At 54.8% G+C, this 19,478-nt stretch overlaps 1 protein-coding gene across 1 annotated transcript in view; it reads right to left on the reverse strand.

Annotated features, from left to right (window-relative positions):
- ABCC3 (ATP binding cassette subfamily C member 3) overlaps positions 1-19,478 on the reverse strand; it is a 39,753-nt gene that overhangs the window by 7,439 nt on the left and 12,836 nt on the right. The window contains exons 8-26 of the mRNA XM_045835634.1: positions 19,043-19,234; positions 15,709-15,886; positions 15,449-15,610; positions 14,823-14,915; positions 13,468-13,671; positions 13,214-13,360; positions 12,713-12,800; positions 12,285-12,351; positions 11,929-12,055; positions 11,677-11,853; positions 7,023-7,190; positions 6,507-6,699; positions 5,348-5,465; positions 5,013-5,160; positions 4,705-4,912; positions 4,174-4,484; positions 2,885-3,084; positions 2,607-2,733; positions 1,518-1,619 (exon numbers count right to left, since the gene is read on the reverse strand). Coding sequence (XP_045691590.1) covers positions 1,518-1,619; positions 2,607-2,733; positions 2,885-3,084; positions 4,174-4,484; positions 4,705-4,912; positions 5,013-5,160; positions 5,348-5,465; positions 6,507-6,699; positions 7,023-7,190; positions 11,677-11,853; positions 11,929-12,055; positions 12,285-12,351; positions 12,713-12,800; positions 13,214-13,360; positions 13,468-13,671; positions 14,823-14,915; positions 15,449-15,610; positions 15,709-15,886; positions 19,043-19,234 — 3,010 coding nt within the window. The remainder of the gene's footprint in view (positions 1-1,517; positions 1,620-2,606; positions 2,734-2,884; positions 3,085-4,173; positions 4,485-4,704; positions 4,913-5,012; positions 5,161-5,347; positions 5,466-6,506; positions 6,700-7,022; positions 7,191-11,676; positions 11,854-11,928; positions 12,056-12,284; positions 12,352-12,712; positions 12,801-13,213; positions 13,361-13,467; positions 13,672-14,822; positions 14,916-15,448; positions 15,611-15,708; positions 15,887-19,042; positions 19,235-19,478) is intronic.

The following is a 19,478-nucleotide window of genomic DNA, read 5'->3' on the forward strand; positions in this document are numbered from 1 at the left end:
CTGGAAGGACCTGAACAGACACTTCTCCCAAAAAGACACACAAATGGTCAACAGACCTATGAAAAGAGGCTCAACGTCACCAGTATTAGGGAAAGGCAACTCAAAACTACAAGGAGATACCACCTCCCACCTGTCAGAGTGGCTGCTATCAACAACACAAGTAATAACCAGGGCTGGGGGGAGAAAGGAACCCTCATTCACTGCTGGTGGGAACGTACACTGGTACAGCCACTATGGAAACCCGTAGGGAGGTTCCTCAAAAAATAGAGCCCTGGCTGGTGTGGCTCAGTGGACTGAGTGCGGGTCTGAGAACCAAAGGGTCGCGGGTTTGATTCCCAGTCAGGACACACGCCTGGGTTGTGGGCCAGGTCCCCAGAAGGGGCCTCATGAGAGGCAACCACACATTGATGTTTCTCTCCCTCTTTCTCCCCCCTTTCCCCTCTGTCTAAAAGTTAATACATAAATAAATCTTTTTTAAAAATTAAGAATAGAGTTACCATATGACCCAGCACTCTCTCTTCTGGGTATCTACCCAAAAAATTTGAAAATATTTATTTGCAAAGATACAGGTACCCCCATGTTCACGACAGCATCATTCACAGTGTCTGAGATATGGAAACACCTGAAATGTCCTTTGCTAGGTGACTGGTTTAAGAAGATGTGGCACATACCGTATTTCACCATGTATAAGGTGCACTTTTGGTCCAAATTTTTGAGGGAAAAATAAGGATGTGCATTATACACGGGCATGATGGTTACATAACATGGGCATAATAATCCTGTGTATAATGTACATGAAAGTGTGGGCGTGCATTATACACAGCAAAATACAGTATGGACAATGGAATACCACTCAGCCCCAGAAAGCTGAGATGAGGCCAGATGAGCTGATGGACAGAGGGACGAAGGCAGATGACAGGACTGGGAGTCCCGGTGAGGACAAAGTTCCGTGACAGTGGAGGGCTTGGAACACACGAGCTGGGAGGGACGGGATGGGTGGTCTCAATGGGGATGTTTGATGGAGATCTCGGGGATGGTGCGGCTTCTGGGCACGAAGAGGTCTGGGGTGCGACCATGGGAGGGTGTGAATGGAGAAATCTCCCCGCAGAGGACAACTCCCTCTCCCCAGCAAAGGGCAGGCTGTCCTACCGCTGCTCCTCTGACCAGGCTGACGTCTTTGGCTGGATGCTCGCCTCCCTGATCACGCCAGCTGAATGATCCCCTTTGGTACATCACCCGAGCTCTGGCCTTCCACCCCAGCACCCTGCGGTGTGCCTCACCTCCGCCACTCCATCAGAATCTGCAGGAGGGCAGGCCCTGTCTTGCTGAACTGGGAAACCTCTACACCTCACCATAGACCTCTGCTTGATGCTCAGTTAGGGCTGAATGGATGAATGAATGAATGAATAAAGAGCCACCCGCGTAGACGGCTTTGGGGTATCGGGACAGTGGGCTACTGAGCCCCCTTCCCCAGCTATGGCAGACTCCCCCAACCCCAGGTCCATCCCAGCACCCACCTCAGTCTCCGTCCTGGAGTACTCCTTGACTCTCTCCACAGCCACAATGTTAGACTCCAGCTCTGAGAGCATTCGTACCATCAGGTTCAGAGAAAATGTCACCTGGCCAAAGGGATTGGGTTGTAAGTGGGGTGATCGCTCCTCTCCCCCAGTGGCTCCTTGGTTATGTTCCTATCCCACCAATGACCCATGTGGGCCTGGGCCAGCCAACAACGGTGCCACCTGGGGCTCTGGTCACAACTGCACCTCAGGCAGGGACAATGCAGACTCAACCAAGGGCCCCTAGGCCAGAGTCTCCCAAACATTAATGTATATAAGACTTCCCAGAGAACCTCGCTTCTGACTCAGCAGGTCTATGGCGGAGCCTGAGATCCTGCATTTCTGACAAGCTCCCAGACGACGCTGACGCAGCGGGTGCCTGGACCACACTTTGTGCAGCAAGGAGCCTCGACGGACACGCAGGACCCTGAGCCCCACCCTGGGCCTCCTGCCCCAGAATCCACACTGTAACCAGACCTCCAGGTGGTCCTCGTGCACCTTGCAGGCTGAGAAGACTGACCTGCCTGAGCTGTCCTTTGTTTGCCAAAGCTCTCAAGACCTGAGCCTCCCGAGGTGCTGAAAACGCGATTTGCTTCACAAAATTCCAGTTGTGGCTAATGACCTGCCTACCCTCTAGCTCAGGTACTTGCTCTGCAGGCACCTGAAATGCGGTGTACTCCAGCCCCACACTTCCCTGCCCCAGGACTGTCAGGATGGACCTTCTGGACCTTGTGCACAGAAAGGACAAGTCCTGCTTGAGTGTTAGGGCCAAGCTCCAAGATAACTTCTCCAGCTCCCCAAAGTGCAGAATCTCCTCCGGGTCTAACTGCATTTTGCTCCTCCCTCCACAAGACCTGCTCACCCGGCACCACAATCCCCTGTTGGTGGGAGTGTCTCTCCATGCTTGACTGTGAGCTCTCGATGCTGGAGAGCGGAACCTGTGGCTGGTCCCCACAGTGAGCAGAGCAAGGTGCTCGGAAGGTGCTCGTGACACCTGTGTGGCCTCTGCCCCAGTGGTGGCCCTGCCCGGGGGTCCAGACGCCTGCATACCTGTAGGGCGTAGGACACAGAAAGGCCCGCCATCCCTGGACTCAGGCTGCTTCTCCCAATCACAGCAAAGAGTGCAGCGAAGAGCACGACACAGTTCCCCACGAACTCCACTCGGACTCCCAGCCACCTGCAGGGATCAGACAAGGACGAACTGGGGCAGGTGCAGGAAGGGGGCTTCGGGGGAAGGAGGGGCTCGGACCCAGAACACCAAGGTCTCTCCTGCAGAGACCCTAATGGGAGCTCCTGGAGGAGCCTGGGGTCGGGGGGAGCCTTCTGACCTGTTGGAGAAGTAGTTGGGATAGGCGTTCTTCAGGTTGTTGTCCACCTTAGCATCACTGATGGCCTCGAAGTCCTGGATGCGGCCATAGGCCCGGATGACGCTGGAGCCGGTCACCGTCTCCGAAAAGTGGGAGTAAATGGGCGAGCGGCTGACAGATTCCAGCCGCTTCAGTTGCCGTGATGTGGCCACATAGAAGCGCTGACGGAGGGTGGAGGAGAAGCCTGGGGTCAGGACTGTGGAATGCCAGCTCAGTCCTGCATACCCTCTGAACCCCTCCGGGCTCCTCCCACCCTTCCCCACTCCCCCACAAGACCTTGCTGCCTCCCCCCGCCTGGAAGCATCTAAGACGCAGGGGCCTGATGTGGCTGCTTGAATTCGTTCCACCCTCTCCCTCTGCTCAGCACTGCCCAGGAGGTGCCCGAAAGGCCGCTTCATCCACAAATCCTTTCCGGATTCCCTCTGAGCTCCTGACCCCCCTCACTCGCTGAGGGGCCTGGATTACAGCACAGACCTTGCTTGGCCTTCTAAGTCCGTGAATATGCCTAGCTCCACTTAGGGGCTTTAGCGGTGTGCTCACACAGTCGAATGTTTTTGCAGAACTTGCAAAAATAAGATAATTTTGCATCCTCTTTCTTAAAGAGCCTCTTCCTCTTCCCATGCCCCAATCCAGTCGTTCAAGCTTCAGCCCCACGAAAACACGGCTCTGCCTCCAGCTCCCCTCCTCTGCCCTGAGGGCCCGAGATGGCCAGAGCGGTGCACGATGTGCGTCTGAGAGTCCCCTGTCCCAGCACGGAGCACAGCCCACGTCACAGTCTCTGCACAGCGGGGCTCCTGGCCACCTTGTGCGTACCCTCATCTACTGATTGATTCATGGCAGGACAGGGGCCTGGCAACACAACCGCCTTTTATCGTTGGCTATACCAAAAGTTGTCAACCCATCTTTAAAACATACATACACATATGTGTTTAGAAATGTATAAAGCGAAGGAAAAGATAATGTGTCTCAGACTGTGAACAATATTGTATTAAAAAAATAGCCCGTAGGAAGGAGTTCTGGGGCCAGCCACGATTCACGAGGACTTCATTTCATCCTACTGACAGCCCTACGATTCTCCCTACTCTACAGGTGAGGAAAATGAGTTTCCAAGAGGGATAGTAACGGACCACTGTCCCTAACCAAACCCAGCTGCGAAGTCCCTGGGTCTGCCCTCCCTGCATCCCTCCCCTGGTCCCGCCCACAGGAGCTCCGGCCCTCCGGAGAGCCACGCCCACCCGCCCCCTGAGCACCTGCACGAAGATGTAGAAGGCAGCCAGAGGCAGGATGACCACCGTGAAGAGCGGCGTGCTGATCACAATGATCACGAGGGTGGAGATGCAGGTGCTGAAGGAGCTCAGCAGCATGAGGATGGCGGGGCCCAGAACCATGTCGATGACTTGGACGTCCTTGGAGAAGCGGTTGAGGATACGGCCCGAGGGCGTCGTGTCAAAGAAGGACTGTGGCGAGCGCATGTTGTTGCGCAGCAGCGCCTGGTGGAGCAAGCGCGCGGCCCGAATGGAGCCCACTGCCATCAAGATGGACGACAGCACCACCAGGATCCCTGTCGGAGGAGGCAGGGGGGGCTCGCTCACCTGGCCCAGGTGGCAGGCACGCAGGGGCAGGCTCAGAGGCAGGGGGGCCACTACTGTGGGCTAGGGAGGCTTCGAGGTGGGGCAATAGCCATGATGGTGGGGAGAAGGGCATGGTTTGGGGGACTCAGCAGCTCAGAGGTGAGAAAGGGGACTGCTGGAGCCCCTTCCAGGTATTTTTTGCAGCCTCACCTTGCAGAATTCCCAAGGCGGCATAGACACCCAGCCTATGGGAGGTGTTGTTCTGTCCGCCATCCACCATAGCCTCGTTGGTCCAGGCACTGAGCCATATGCTGGCTCCGATGGCAGCTGCACTTTGACCCGCGTACAGCAGACAGATGGCCAGTGTGATGGAAAGCCCCAGAGCCTTGGCATAATCCCAGAACACGTTCACCTTCACCTGCATGGCCATGGTGGTCAGGGACAGAGGACTCCCGTGAGCCCCAGGACTGCTGGGGACCTGCCCACCCTATCCAGCCCACCCAGTCCACCTTACTCACCTTGCCCACCTCCACCTTCTCCTCCTCAATCAGCGTCCCATTTGCCTTCCCTTTGGCTGCCTGCACTGCCTTTGCTGCTGGGCCAAGGTGCTTCAGGGGCACAGAATGACCTTGGCCCTCCCCGTCCGAAGACATGGCACTCAGCTGCCTGTGGAGGCAGCTGGTCAGGCCCGGAGCGGAGGCCTCCGGCGCACTCACAAGACAGGGCCCCAGGGGGAGGGCGCAGGCTGCAGCGGAGGCCCGGGGTACGAGTGTCAGGGGGAATACCCCACCTGGCAGGGCGTGGGGAGCCCTGACACAGCCCCGCAGGAAGCTGAGAGCTCTCGGGAACCTACCTCTTCAACAGTTTCTGGGCCTCACTCGTGACTGGTTCATTGTCCATCAGGTCTGTGTGGTTGCTGAGCGTGTCTTCAATCAGCGGCACCTCCTCGCCCTCCGGGTTGTCCAAAGCTGCTGCGGGGCGGGAGGAAGGAGGCAGAGGTCAGCTGGCTCCCTGCGAGCCCCCGTGCCTACTCCGGTGAAGAAGCCCGAGTGGACAAGCATGAGATACGTCAGATGACAAGGGCTGAAGGGGCAGCGAGGACAATAACGACAAAGATCAGTGACCAACTCTGTGTAGGCACAAGAAAAGGGCAGCCAGAAAGGCTGAGGTTAGAAAAGAAGGAAAACTTCCCGTCAGGGGCGATGGCGCAGGGGACTCCAGTATGAGGGTCAGGAGCCTGGGCTCTGACGCCAGACTGGCTGAGCTTCAATCCTACTTCCTCACGGCACGACGTGAGGCGGGCATGTAAAATGGGGATAATAATAGTACCCCTTCATCATGTCACTGTGAGAACTACAGAAACGGACATGTGTCAAGTACTCGGCAAGGCACGGGGCACTGAGGAGACGCTCCAGACGTGCAGGCCGCACACAGAGCAGCAGGTGAGAAACCCCGGGAGCAGGTCAGTGAGCCAGCCCGGGGCTTGGGGTTGGGGAGCAGGGACCGGACGACAAGCAGCGGGCGGGGCAGGGGTGTCTCCTAATGCCAAGGACTTCCATATGTTCAGCGAGGACAGGGATTTGTCTGTTTGTCCGCTCCTCTCTCAGTGTTTAGAACAGTGCCTGGCCACAGTCATTGCTTGATAAATATTTGTTGATAAATCAATGACGTCTCTAAGGGCTTACGTATGCGCCGAAGAATTCGTCTATGAAACGGCCTGGCTGTACATGCTGGGCCTGGGCCCTATGCCCTTTTGACAAATGGGAAAACTGAGGCTCTGAGAAAGGAGCTGCTGCTCCAAGGCGGCAGCGAGGGAAGAGGAGGAGGAAGAGGAGGAGGGAGGGACTTGGCTACACCCCCTGCCCTTTCCCTCCTGGTGATATTTGACCACCCACAGAGGGTCCGGGACCCCCAGAACCTCCCCTGTACAACACTGGGCCTGTCCACAGATACTCAGAGATGCCTTCCCCAGCCAAGACAGGGGACACAGGAATACGGAAAGCTAGGGATACCAGTCTTGCTGTCTTCCTCCGGGGGTTCCTCGCCCGCATCAGGTGCGTAGTTGTGGATGAAGGTGGCAAAGGAGCCGCTGCGCTGCAGGAGGGCTGAGTAGGTGCCCACCTCGGACACCTGTCCGTCAGCCAACACTATGATGAAGTCCATCTGGGGCAGGAAGCTGATGCTGTGCGTCACCAGCACCCGTGTCTGGGGAGAAGGCAGCACGCTGTCACCCCCACCGCCCTCAGCACACACCCCCTTAACAGGCACAGGGCCACGGAGCAAGTGGGAGGAGCCTGTGTGCCAGGCTGCATGGATGGGCACATCAGGGACGCGCCCCGTGCTCGCCGCAGATAGCTCAGTGCATTTGGGCTGTGACTTCCACATGGGTTTCCCTAGCCACCCATCCCCTCCCTCCTCTTCTCAGATTCCCACACCTCCAGGTCTCACCCAAACCCCTTGGCCTCCCACCAGTTCTCTCCCGGGGCCCTAGATCTCGCTTTAGCCCCTTAGCCTCCTGGAGGCCTCACCTTTCTTGCCAGCACACCTTCTGGTCCAATGACTTGGTCAAAGATATGCTTGGCCACGTGGGAGTCCACAGCTGACAGTGGGTCATCCAGCAAGAAAACGTCGGCATCACTGTAAACAGCTCGGGCCAGACTGACTCGCTGCCGCTGGCCCCCAGACAAGTTAATGCCCTGGACGGAGGAGAGAGGTGGGAAGTAGGTACTGGGTAGAAGGGGGTCGGACAGGCTCAAGGGGGGCAAAGGCCCCGCCCACTGTCATTCAGCACGACAGGCCTCTGAATTCACATTTCATGTGCCTGGCCTTGTCTCTGTGAAGCTGTAAGGCCATGGAGAACGGCTGGTGGCTCTTGGAGTCCGCCTGGGACACATGAGGACATCCCGCTCCCTTTGCTCCATCACCCGGCCCAACTGGCCCCCCTGCCTGCCACCTTCATCCTCTGGGAGGATGAAGGAGGTCCTTAACTGACCTTTGAATCGTCCATCACCCGCACGGTTTGCAGATGACGTTCCCAGCAGTTACCCCATTTGGTCCTCATGTCCATCCTCCCAGAGAGGTACCATTAGCCCCACTTTCTAGATCACGAAACTAAAGCCCAAGACATTGATGACTTTGTCCATGGTCCTGAACTACTAAGTTCCAAAGTGAGGACAGAACCCCAGCATCAACCCCCGAATTCATCAACTCTGAGATCGTTCAGGTGCCAGAGGGGAGGGAAGATCTCTCCTTAAACCCTTGACGGGGAAACTGATGCAGACAGCAGCAGGGCTGGCCCAGAGGGGTAGCCTGCCCTCCTCCCACCAGCTTTCTTCATTCCTCTGGAACAGAGCCCGCTCTTTGGGGTGCCCTGAGAAGCTGACCCCTGGGGAGGGCAAATGTGGGATGGGGCGGGAGCTGCTGGCGAGAATCAGGTGTAGCGACTGAGGCATGTGGGCATGCCTGTATTCGACCAACCCATCTCCCCTGAGTGCCTACTGTGTGCTGGGCACTTCATTGGGTTTGTGTGTGTGAGAGGTCAGCATGTGTCCGAGAGAGGAGAAGTCATGTCATACATGGGGAGGTCTTCCCGGGGTTCCTACAACCTTGGACTCCTACTCCCCCTGTGCCCTCTGCTCAGGCCGCCATCATCCCCCAAACCACCACGAGAGCCTCCTCACTGGGGGCCTGTGCCTTCGGGACCCCTCAACACTGTAGCCAGAGCAGCTCTACAGCTGCCCCTGCTCAGCACTGACAGATTGAACATCAAGATAAATAATGATGGTACAGGATTATAACGCATGGGATCAAATAAGAATCCATGAGCCCATGCGACATAAAGAAATTAATGAATCAGTAAAAAAGGGGAAGGAGGAGAAAGCTCTTTCTTAGAGTAAAATGCCAACTAATAACTATGGAATGAACGGAGGCAGAAAATTACCACTTGGCAAACATCATAGCAGACACTGACTCAGGCGAGACTCATCAATGAAAGTCATGACATAAAACGATCAATGACAGATACCACCTCAATCAAGTGGTCAAAGTTCACATTGTTAACAAGGCACAAAGAGACCTCACCTGCCTCCAGAGAGCGTGCACCAAGGACACAACATTACTTCAATGGTATTTCCAAAAAAAAAAAACATAATCTGAATCTAACTATGTTCAAAATGAGAGACATTCTACAAAGTATTTTTCAAAAGTGTCGCCGAGGTCCTAAAAGACAAAGATTGAGGAATCATTCAGATTGACAGAGAGTAAAGGGATATGACAAGTAAACGCAACTCATGATCCTGGATTAGATCCTAGCCCAGGAAAGAAAATAGCTAAAAAAAGACATTACTGAAACAAATGATGACATTTGAGCACAGACTGTGACTTAGATAGTAATATTGTACCAACGTTCAGTTTCTGGATTTTGACAATTCATCTGTGGTTATGTAAGAGGATGTCATTGTTTTGAGGGAATGTACACGGAAATCTTCGGTATGGAAAACAAAAGTGCTAAAACTCCTAGAAGAAAGCAGAGAGGAAAAGTTTCATGACCCTGGCAATGACATGAAACTTTTGGCATTGTTTGGCAATGACACCGAAAGCACAGACAACAAAAGTAAAAATAGATAAGTGGGATCACATAAAATTTAAAACCTCTGTGCATCAAAGGGCACAACTGAGTGAAAAGGCAACCTACAGACTGGGCGAAAATGTTTGCAACACGTATATCCGATAAAGGGGTTCAAGTCCAGCGCAGTAAGTCCTCGCTTCCTGCAAGTCATTGTGACTCAAGCTAAATGATGGATAATGGAACCAATGGATATAACTGATATAAATAAGAGTTAGGTTCCTACAGCATGTCACCACGTTATAATGCACTGACATTGAATGAAACGACGTAATTTGAGGACCTGCTGTATATATAAAGAACTCCTCCAACTCAATGAGGAAAATGCTGCACTCAATCACAAAATGGGCAGAGGACTCAATGGACTTTTATCCGAAGAAGATGTTCTTTATCCAAAGAACACACCAATGGACAATGAGCACATGAAAAGATGCCCGACCTCTGATCACTGGGGAAATGCAAACCCAAACCTCAATGAGATGCCACCTCGCACCCATCAGCATGGCTGCTGTCAGAAACATGAACACCGTCCCACTCCCAAAATCCCCCAAGTGCTGGCCAGGGTGTGTAGAAGTTGGAACCCTTGTGCACTGCTGGTGGGCATGTAAAATGGTGCAGCCATCGCAGAAAACAGGACGGCAGTTCCTCAGAAAATAAAAAAGAAAACAAACAAACCTAGCATCACCGTATTATCTAGCAATTCCACTTCCAGGCAGGCACCCAGAAGAACTGAAGGCAGGGTCTTATTTGCACACCCGTCTCCACAGCTGCCCTCTTCACAGCAGCTCAAAGATGGAAGCAGCCCAAGTGCCCACTGACAAGTGGATAAACAAAGCGTGGTCTACACAGACAATGGAACGTTATTTAACCTTAAGAAGGAAAGAACTTTTCACTCATGCTATGACATGAATGAACCTGGAGGATATTATATTAAGCGAAATAAGCCAGTCACCAAAAAAAGATACTACAATATGTGATTCCATTTATATGACGCGCCTGGAGGAGTCAAGTGCGTAGAGACAGGAAGTAGAAAGGTGGTTGCCAAGAGCTGGGGAGGGAGGAGGATGGGAAGCTACTGCTGAAGACACACACGGGTTTAGCTCTGCAAGCTGAGCAGAGTTATGGAGGGCTGTACAGCAACGTGAATGTATTCAGCACCACTGACCTGCACGCTTAAAAATGGTGACAACTGTAAATTCTGTTATGCACATGTCACAACAATTAAAAACAAATAAGTAAACTAAAAAACAAAAACTTTCACTGATATCTCATGGTTTTTAGGGTACATGCCAAAACCTTAACCAAGGTCTTCCAGGCTCTGCCTTGCCCTGTACCCTCCTGTCCCTTCCTAACTAGTCTACCCACCATCCTCAGCTCACACCTTCGAAGACTTTCCATCCCTCTTGGTATAAAGCCAGTCCCTCCAGTGGCCTGCAAGGCAGCCTGGGAAATGGCTGCCTGGACACCTCGCCGGCCTCGGCTCTTCCCCTTCCCCCGGCTCACTGCGCCCCAGCCATACTGGTCTCCCTACTGGTCCTTAAATGCCTCAATCACTCGTCTGCCTCGGGGGCTTTGCACTTACTGCTCTCTCTGCCTCATGGGGCCTTTCTCCCGGGCGAGGCTCCGTGTCCCCAGAAGTGGCCCGCTGCCTCCTTTCCAACCTTCAGTGAGGCTTTCCCAAGGCACCCGAACAATACAGCCCTGAGCACAGCCCTATGTCCCCTCTCTGTTCCATTCTTTCCCCCTTAGCATTTATCTCATATATATTACACATTTATTTATCTTGCTTATCATCCCCCCCCACTAGAATGTAAGCTATCTGAAGGCAGAGCTTTTAAAGATTTTTATTTACATATTGTTTTTAAGAGGAGAGGAAAGAAGGAAGAAAGAAAGAGAAGGAGAGAGAAACACTGATGTGAGGAGAGAAACAGCAATTGTTTGTCTCTCCTAAGTGCCCCACCCAGGGACCACACCCACAACGCAGGCATGTGCCCTGCCCAGAAATCGAAACCAGGACCTTTCCCTTTGTGGAGCGATGCTCAACCAACTGAGCCAGGCTGGTCAGGGCATTTTCTTTTTAAGATTTTATTTATTACTTTCAGAGACAGGAAAAGGAAGGGAGAAAGAGAGGGAGAGGAAAAGGCCGAGTTTTAAGACTCGCGTACTCACTACTGTATAGCATTGTCTGGGATGTGGGTGTGTAGTAAAATCTGAGGAATGAATGAATGGATGAATGACAAGCCCTTCTTCCTCAGCTGTTACAATGCAGTTCCAAAGTGACGCTTTTCCGTATGTAGACTTCCCCCGCCTGCACTGCCCTCCCTGTCCCTGCACAGGCCTTCAGCCTGACCTGCAGACATTTTTCAGCCTCTGCCTGCTCACGGATTGGCTCCCCCACCCCCGACAACAGATCCGTTTCCCCAGGGCCTAGCGCAGAGCTGGGCATGGTATTACATGAATGTGTGAATGAGTGAATGAGTGCATGTATAGACCCGGGCTGGGTTACGGTGGGCAGCTGTGTATGCCGACTCCCCAGAGGATGGGAGGGGACCATGTACCTTCTCTCCAATCTCTGTCTTGTCCCTTCCAGGCAGCACCTCCAGGTCGGCCAGCAGCGCACAGGCCTCCAGGGCCCGTTGGTAGCGATTGGGGTCCAGGGTTCTGCCAAATAGCACATTTTCCTGAAGAGTGCAGTTCTGGATCCAGGCCTGCTGGGGCACATAGGCCACGGAGCCCTGGCCATAGGAGAAGCCTAGAGTTACCTTGGGGTTCGCCAAGCTTCCCTTCCCAGGAGTCCCCACCCTTCTCACCTTCACAAACACCTTGCCTTCCAGCTTCTCCATCTCTCCCAGAAGGGCAGACACCAGGGAGGACTTTCCACAGCCCACAGGCCCCACCACGGCCACCAGTGCCCCCTTTGGCACCTGGATGTCTAAGCTGGGAGACCAGGAGCCCAGTCAAAGACAGAGATCAGGATTTTGATTTCCAACCTCCCACCTGGAGACCCAAGCCCTTTTCCCTCCCAGATACCACCCTGGCAATTGAGGCTCTCTCTTCCTGCTTTCCAGGCCAGAGACTTGGGAGTAAGGGTTAGGGGCAGGTTTTGCTATTGATCTGAACTTCAACCCACTTTAGGCAGCTAGGAAGGCACGGGAGAAGCTGGTACCTGTGCAGGGCTGGGGGCAGGTCCTGGGCCCAGGTGAAGGTGCCATTCTCTATGATGACAGCATGGTCTGGAAGGGTCAGGGTATACAGGGTCAGTAGGGCCAGGATCCTGGGGGAGGTTAGGAGGGAGAGGGGTGGGAAGCCCTAGGGAAGGGGTCAAGGGGAGAAGGCAGGGAAGCTGGGCGCACCAGGAAAAGGGGCGGGAAGGCCTGGGACAGGGGCATGGGGAGGCCGAGGGAAGGAAGGAGAGCGGGGGGAGGGATGAAGGAGCGGGCAGCAGAGAGCCAGAGAGGACAAAGGCAGGCACAGAATTAAAGGTATGAAAGAGGAAGAACAAAAGGGGTCACAAGAGGAAAGTTAAAAGCTTGGAACAAGGATTTTCTGGAGCAGGGGCCGCTGCAAGAGCAGCCCAGGTAGCGGTGTCTGGACCTGGGGTGATGGTCTTTCTTTCTACACACTGGGAGTCAAGTTCATCTTGGCTCAGGAAATGCTGGATCCGTTTCAGGGACACGCTGGTCTGCAGGAGGGTGTGAGTCAGCCCTGGAAGCCGTGCATTGTCTATCCCCCTCCGTTCCCTCTTACACTTGATGTCCCCCAACTTCCTGGGTGTGGCGGAGCCTCCTGAAGGCCCAGACACTGGTTTGGGGGCCCCTCGTAGGACTAAGTCTTCCTTGGATTCACAGCCAGAGACAGTCCAGGTTGGTAAGAGGAGGTTGCCTCCAGAACTCAGGTTTTCAGGGACCCCACCTGACCTCCTCTGACCCCAAATGACCCCTGATTCTAATGACTTCATTCAACTTTGAATGATTCTTCTTAATGCCAGATGGCCCTCTCCTGGTTCCAGTGACTCTCCTTGATTATCTCCTGACCCTGAGCAACCCCAGCAACCTGCCCTCCTCCAGCAGAACCCCCAGCCCCACCTGCGCTTACCTGAGTCAGACCGCTGATTAAATTGGGCAATGAGCTGAGGGGGTTCTTCAAGATATTGAACAGGGACACAGACACAAAGGCCTTCTCGGCGTCCAGCACGTTGTTTGGGTCCACGGACACGTACACCCCGAGGGTGATGAGGGTCACCTGCGCAGCGGTGGGAGTGTCAGGGTGAAGTATGCTGGGCCCAGAGGCCCGGGCTGCCCAGGTGGGAGGCAGGAGGTGGGAGGCCAGCCCCGGCAGGAGAGCCTCACCAGGAAGGGGGTGCAGTTCCAGGTGAAGACGGATATGGCGTGGAGGTAGGCAGCCCGGCGCAGCAGCCGGAGCTCACTCTGCCGGATGCCCTCCACCTGCTGCTGGAGGCTGGGCTCCCAGGCATACAGCTTCAGCACCTTGATGCCACCCAGGATCTCACTCATCAGCTTGATGCGCGAGTCCTTGAACTTCATTTGTTTCGCCTGCAGAGAGAGTGGCCGTGGCACGCTCCGCTCCCCTCCTCAGGCCTCCACCCTTGGGGGCTCGTACCTTCCACGCAGGGGCACACACTGCAGCCGCCGGGGCTGCTCACCACTCCTCCCCGCCGGGCCTGTGCCACGCCTCCGCCGGAAGGCCCAGCTCAGCCTCCCCGTGTCCTCCAAAATCTAGCTCCAACCTCAGCACCAGGGTTATGGTCCCTCCCAGGCAGCATCCTCTGTCCCCTTCCCTGGGTCTCTAAGGCACAATGTGCTTCCCCAGTTAGGCCGCCAGCCTCCTGACCCTAATCCAGGACACAGCATGCCAAATGAATTTATTCATTCAACCCCTGTTTATGGAGTGCCTACTGTGTGCCAGGCCACGTGCCAGGTGTGGGGCAGATAGCCGTGACCAACTTAAATAAAGCTCCGGTCATCATGAAGCTGACAGTCTGATGGGTAGGCAGGTAGGAAGTGAACGATTACTTAAATAAACACTGAATAAATCAGCGTGCGTATCCTGAGGGAAACCATAGCATTCTGTGAGAGTCTAGGAAATCAGAGTTTATGTTGGGAGGTGGGACAAGGGAAGGAGTTGGGCAGGTAAGGAAGGGAAGGGCATTCTAGGGAAGTGTGGGTGGTGGCCCAGAGGTAGGCAGAGCTCAGTGCTTTGCAGATAAGTAAGAAGGCCAGATTGGCTGAAATTTGGCCAGACTGCAAGGGCAGGGCTTGCGAGGTGAGCCTGGTGTATGGACCTAAGGACTTGGTCATTCATTCTGCATGCAGTGGGAAGCTACTGAAGGCTTTAATAAATGTTTGCAAAAAAATAAGGACTGGGTGACTGGCTATTCACACTCAGCACAGTGTGGCAGAAGAAACTGCATCAAGAAGATGCAGGGTCCAGTCCCAGGTCTGCCTGATTCTGGACTGCCATATCTCTCTCTGGGCGTTGGTTCCTCAGATGCAAAATAAGAATGTTTCTAAAACACTCTTAGCGTTGTTGTGAGGATACAGTGAGCTAGTGTTTGTGAAAGTGGCTTGTAGCCACCCATCATTAGTAAACAAAATAACCGAGGGGCCCCAGGGTAGCGAATGCCCTTCCCAGGCACCTGGCCAGGTGCTCCAGGCAGACACGGTACACCGGTGACAGCACCCACCTGGAAAGCACGCATCTTCATGGCCACAACTGCATTGAGTGGGATCTGCAAGACCAGGAAAGCGACTCCCGCCAGAATGGAGGGACCCAGGTTCTGAGGAGGCACAGGTGGTCAGAAAGGACACATTAAACCAGTGTGTATGTAGATGGAACCCCACAGACAGAGGCTTATCGATCTTAAACACAGAGATGGACGGGAAGCAATCGATAATGATCAGCCAGATAAGCAGCGAAAAGGAGACACAGAGAGAAAGCCAAAATGACCAAAACATCTGCAGAGGCCGCCGGCCATCCGACAGTGACGGCAAACAGGCACAAACAGGCAGGCGAGGAGGGGTGTCCAGATACACATGAGGGCAAATACAGACACAGGGACGGGCAGTTACACACACCCTGCCTCTCAGTCCCTCTTTCCTCCCCTGGGACCTTGGCGAAGGGCAGTTCCCCAGGCTGGGACAACTTGGTTGCACACGCCAGCATCAGCACCCCTGAAGTCCCGACTCCCACCCCAGCATCTAGGGAAGGAAGTTCTTGTGTCCACGATGCCACACCTCTGCTGACCAGTAGTAACCCTCTCTTGCCCTTCCTCAGCAAGGTCAAGGTCAGAGGAAGGGGCCGGAGAGTCACCTGCCAGAGGAAGTAGATGGCCAGGATGATCTGCAGCGGGCCTGACCACAGCAGGTTGAGGAAGGGGGTGAGGTCCATGAAGTGCTGGGCATCCACTGACATGAGGTTGACAATTTCCCCCACGGTGGACTCACGCCTGACTGAATTGCTGATGATGAGAGCCTGCAGGTAGACAGCAGGTGATGAACTGGGCCAGTGACACTCGCCAAAGCTCCCCAGGGCCAGCCTCCCTGGCCCCGCCAAGCCCTGCTCCAGCTGACCTTCCTGTAGATGACGCCTATGATCCCCGTACGAAGCCTCAACCCCATCACAAAGATGTAACGGTTAGCCTGGTGCAAGAACAGCGTCTGCATCACGGAGCACACGAACATCAGCCCGGCGACCAGGAAGCCCCACCAGTTGGGGGCCATGGGGTTTGAAATAAATCTGATCAGGACGCTGCAAGGGCAGGAGAGAGGCATGAAGGTGTGAGGGGGGGGGCTCCCCAGGCTGCTCCCTCTCCTGCTTCCCTCCCCTTTCACCCCCGGCCTCCACTCTGCCCCCTCCCCTGAAACCTCTGGGGTGGCGGCTGCTAACCCTCCTCCCTGCCCCCAGCCAGGGGGACCCAGCCCAGTGTTGCCTCAAGACCGTGACCCTCCCTCCTCGCTCCCTTCTGCATTCACCTCCTTTTCTGTCTGCCACGCCCCCGGCTACACCTCCCTTCTGGCTCTCTCACCACCAGCCTCATCTGCCTGCCTTTCTTGCCTGCTTAGACCACACGGCAGGAAGTGATGCTACATGTTTCTTGATTAGAATTTCCTGTGCCTTCTCCCGGGCTGCTGAGGGCTGAGTGTCCTGCATGACCACACAGGCTCTCAACCCTCAAACCCATCCTCTCCAACATCAGCCGGCGCCAGTGCTAGCTGGTGACCTGCCCCTGGGCCCTACCTCACCTCCTCTTCCACCACCGGCTTTACCGCTCTTCTCTTACCTTCTGAGCGGCTGCCCATTGAGTCCTCCCACTTAACTCACCTGTTACAAACCCCCCACCAACCACACACTTTCCTTCCAACACTTGCCTTCTTCCCTCTGCTGCCTCAGGAGAGAGGGAGCAGCTCTCCTAGCCTGCCCCTGCCCCGCTAAGCTCTGCATCCCATCCACCTCCTCAGGAACACGCTCCATCATCGCCCTCCTTCCTCCTGGTCTTCAATACCTTCATCTCTGCTGGCAGCTCTGTACCTTTCCCTTTGACATGACCAATTCTCTTCCACGTTGGGACACACCTCCCCTTGACCATGGGGATCTACCTCTACAGCCACAGCCAGGCCTCTCCTTCTGAGGGTTGGACGTGTCTCCCAAAACCATATATTCAAGTCCTAACCCCTGGTACCTGTGAGTGTGATCTTATTTGAAAAGAAGGTCTGTGCAGACATAATCAAGTTAAGATGAGATCACGAGGGTGGGCCCTAATCCAATGGCTACTGTCCTTATAAGGAGAGACTTGCACAGAAACACAGATACACTCATGAAAGGGCTGTGAGGAGAAGGCAGGGACAGGAGTGCTGCGTCTACAAACTGATGAACGCCAAGGAGTGCCAGCAACCCCCAGAAGCTAGGGGGCAAGAGACAGATTCTCACTCAGAACTTCTAGAAGGAACCGACCCCACCGACACCTTGATTTCAGCCTTCTGGCCTCCAGAGCTGGGAGAGAATAAACTGCTGTTGTTTCAGGCCACCCATTGTATGGTAATTTGTTGCCACAGCCACAGGAAATGAATGCATCTTTCTACACAAGAAGTTTCTAGACCTCTACGGCTCCTGTCTCCCCTGTAGACCCCCTGCTCTCAGGGCCTTTCCCTCTGTCCCAGTCTCTGTTCTTGGCAAAGTCACGAACCAACTCCACGTGGCCTTGCTCAGGCTCCATTTTCTGGCCGCCTTGCAAGCGCTCTGCTCCTCCATCTCTGCTCCTCCCCGCCAGGCTTCCGCTTACCCCCTACCCGTCAGAATTCCCCAGGGCTCTGTCTGGGGCCTCTGCACGGCAAAACTGAGCCACAGGGTGCGACCCTGGGCTTCCACTGATGGCTCTGAAATGTGACCTTCGGCTGGCTGGCAGTCTCACCTGGGGGGGCCCAGCTGAACTACACAACCATGTAGCCACAACTCAACTCACTACCTTGTCTGTTACCCAGCCCCCTCCTCCCACTGAGTTCATCATCTCAGCAAAAGATCCTTCATCCTCCAGTCACCCTGGACCCCTCCCTCTCCTGGCACACCCCTCATCTCCAGAGTAGCTTCTGAATCCTATCTCACTCCTGGCCTGGGCTCCCATCCGCCCTGGATGGCCCACTTTCATCTGGCCACCTATTCTATTGTCCCCTGACCTACTGGCAGGGGATCCTTCCAAAATACAGACCAGCTGCCCCACCTGGCTGCAAATCTCTCAAGGATTTCCTTCGCTCTCCCCCTCCCTTTGTCTTTCTGCCCTTCCCTCTGACCATGCTTCCCTCCAGCATCCCGGCCGCCATCGGGAATGCCTGGATCGCCCGGATCCTGCTGTCTCAGGCCTTTGTGACTCTGGCTCCGCTGCACCTTTCCCTCCTTCCTCCCCTGGTTAACTAACCCCTGCTTGTGCTTCCAATTTTTATACCCTCCCTGGCTGGCAAACATACCTGCTCTTTCCCAAGCTGGCTTCTGTACCCCTCCTGGGGTCCAGACACCTGAGTGCACCTCTGCCCGCACTGCGCCTTAATGGACTCACCCCCACAAGACAGTAAGACCATAGCTCTTTGGTCCCCTGAAGCTCAACAGCCACTGAATAAACAAATGCATGAATGGAGGGGCACGGAGCTGGTGGCTCAGCGGCTAGGCAGCGCTCTTTCTACCCCCTCTGTTGAGGGCTCAAGCTACTCCTATGACAGATTCTTAGAGCCTGCCTGTCATCTGGGAAGAGCGCTGCACGTGGCTGAGTTCAGAGCCCTGGACTCCAATCCATCTTTACCGGCTGTGTGCCCTTGGGCAAGTCACTTCACCTTTCCAAGCTGCTGCTCCCTCACTTGTTTTTATTTTTATTTTTTAATTTAGTTTTTCTGCTCCCTTGTTTGTAAAATGGGAGTAGGGGCACTTCTCTGTGGGATTTAAAGAAAGAATGTTTGTGCTCTGGCTGGTGTAGCTCAGTGGATTGAGCGTGGGCTTGTGAACCAAAAGGTCACTAGTTCGATTCCCAGTCAGGGCACATGCCTGAGTTTCGGGCTAGGTCCCCAGTGGAGGGCATGCAAGAGGAAACCACGCATTGATGTTTCTCTCCCTCTCCATCTCCCTCACCTCCCCTCTCTCTACAAATAAATAAATTAATTAAAAAAAAAGAAAAATGTTTAACACATCCACAGGGAGCCTGGCACATAGTATGGTAAAGACAAGTTGGATGTGAATGGGGAAGCTGAGGTGCAGAGCCATTGCCACTGCCAGAGGGCACACAGAGAGTGGAGAGAGTCCCTTCGGCTCCTGGTCCGGGGCTCTCTCCACTCTGGTCATCCCCTCCCCTGGGCTCAGCCCTCAGGGACAGCCAGCCACCACCCGCCCAGGGAAGGGCTGCAGCGAGAGGGAGCGTGCGGAGACCTGAGCAGCTGGGGATTGACGAAGGACAGCAGGTCCTGGGCCAGCATGAAGCACGTGCTGATGAGGAAACCCGGGCCGAAGGTGACCAGCAGGGCCTTCAGGAAGGAGGGCTCCCGGGGCCTGGGCCGGCTCCCCAGCAGCCCCTCATCCTCACCGGAGACTGTCTTCCCAGGTGCCCCTGCGACCCTGTGTCTGGTCGGGGAGGAAGGAGCAGTAGGTAATGGGCCCCGTGCAGCCAAGTGCCTGGGATGGGTGGGGAGGAGAGGGGCGCTGCTTTCTGGGCTCTCAGGACTGGGGGCCGGGGCAGGGGGATGGACAACATGACTTTCCAGGTAAATGCCTCAAGAGATTCTGTCCTCAGATGCCAGAGGGTATCCTTACGCCAGAGGGTAAGCGGTGTCAACTGACATCTGAGGACTATAACCCAGCAACGCCC

The sequence above is a fragment of the Phyllostomus hastatus genome, unplaced genomic scaffold (genome assembly GCF_019186645.2).
Source record: "Phyllostomus hastatus isolate PE091 unplaced genomic scaffold, TTU_PhHast_1.1 phas_contig_210, whole genome shotgun sequence".
NCBI classification, from domain to species: domain Eukaryota; kingdom Metazoa; phylum Chordata; class Mammalia; order Chiroptera; family Phyllostomidae; genus Phyllostomus; species Phyllostomus hastatus.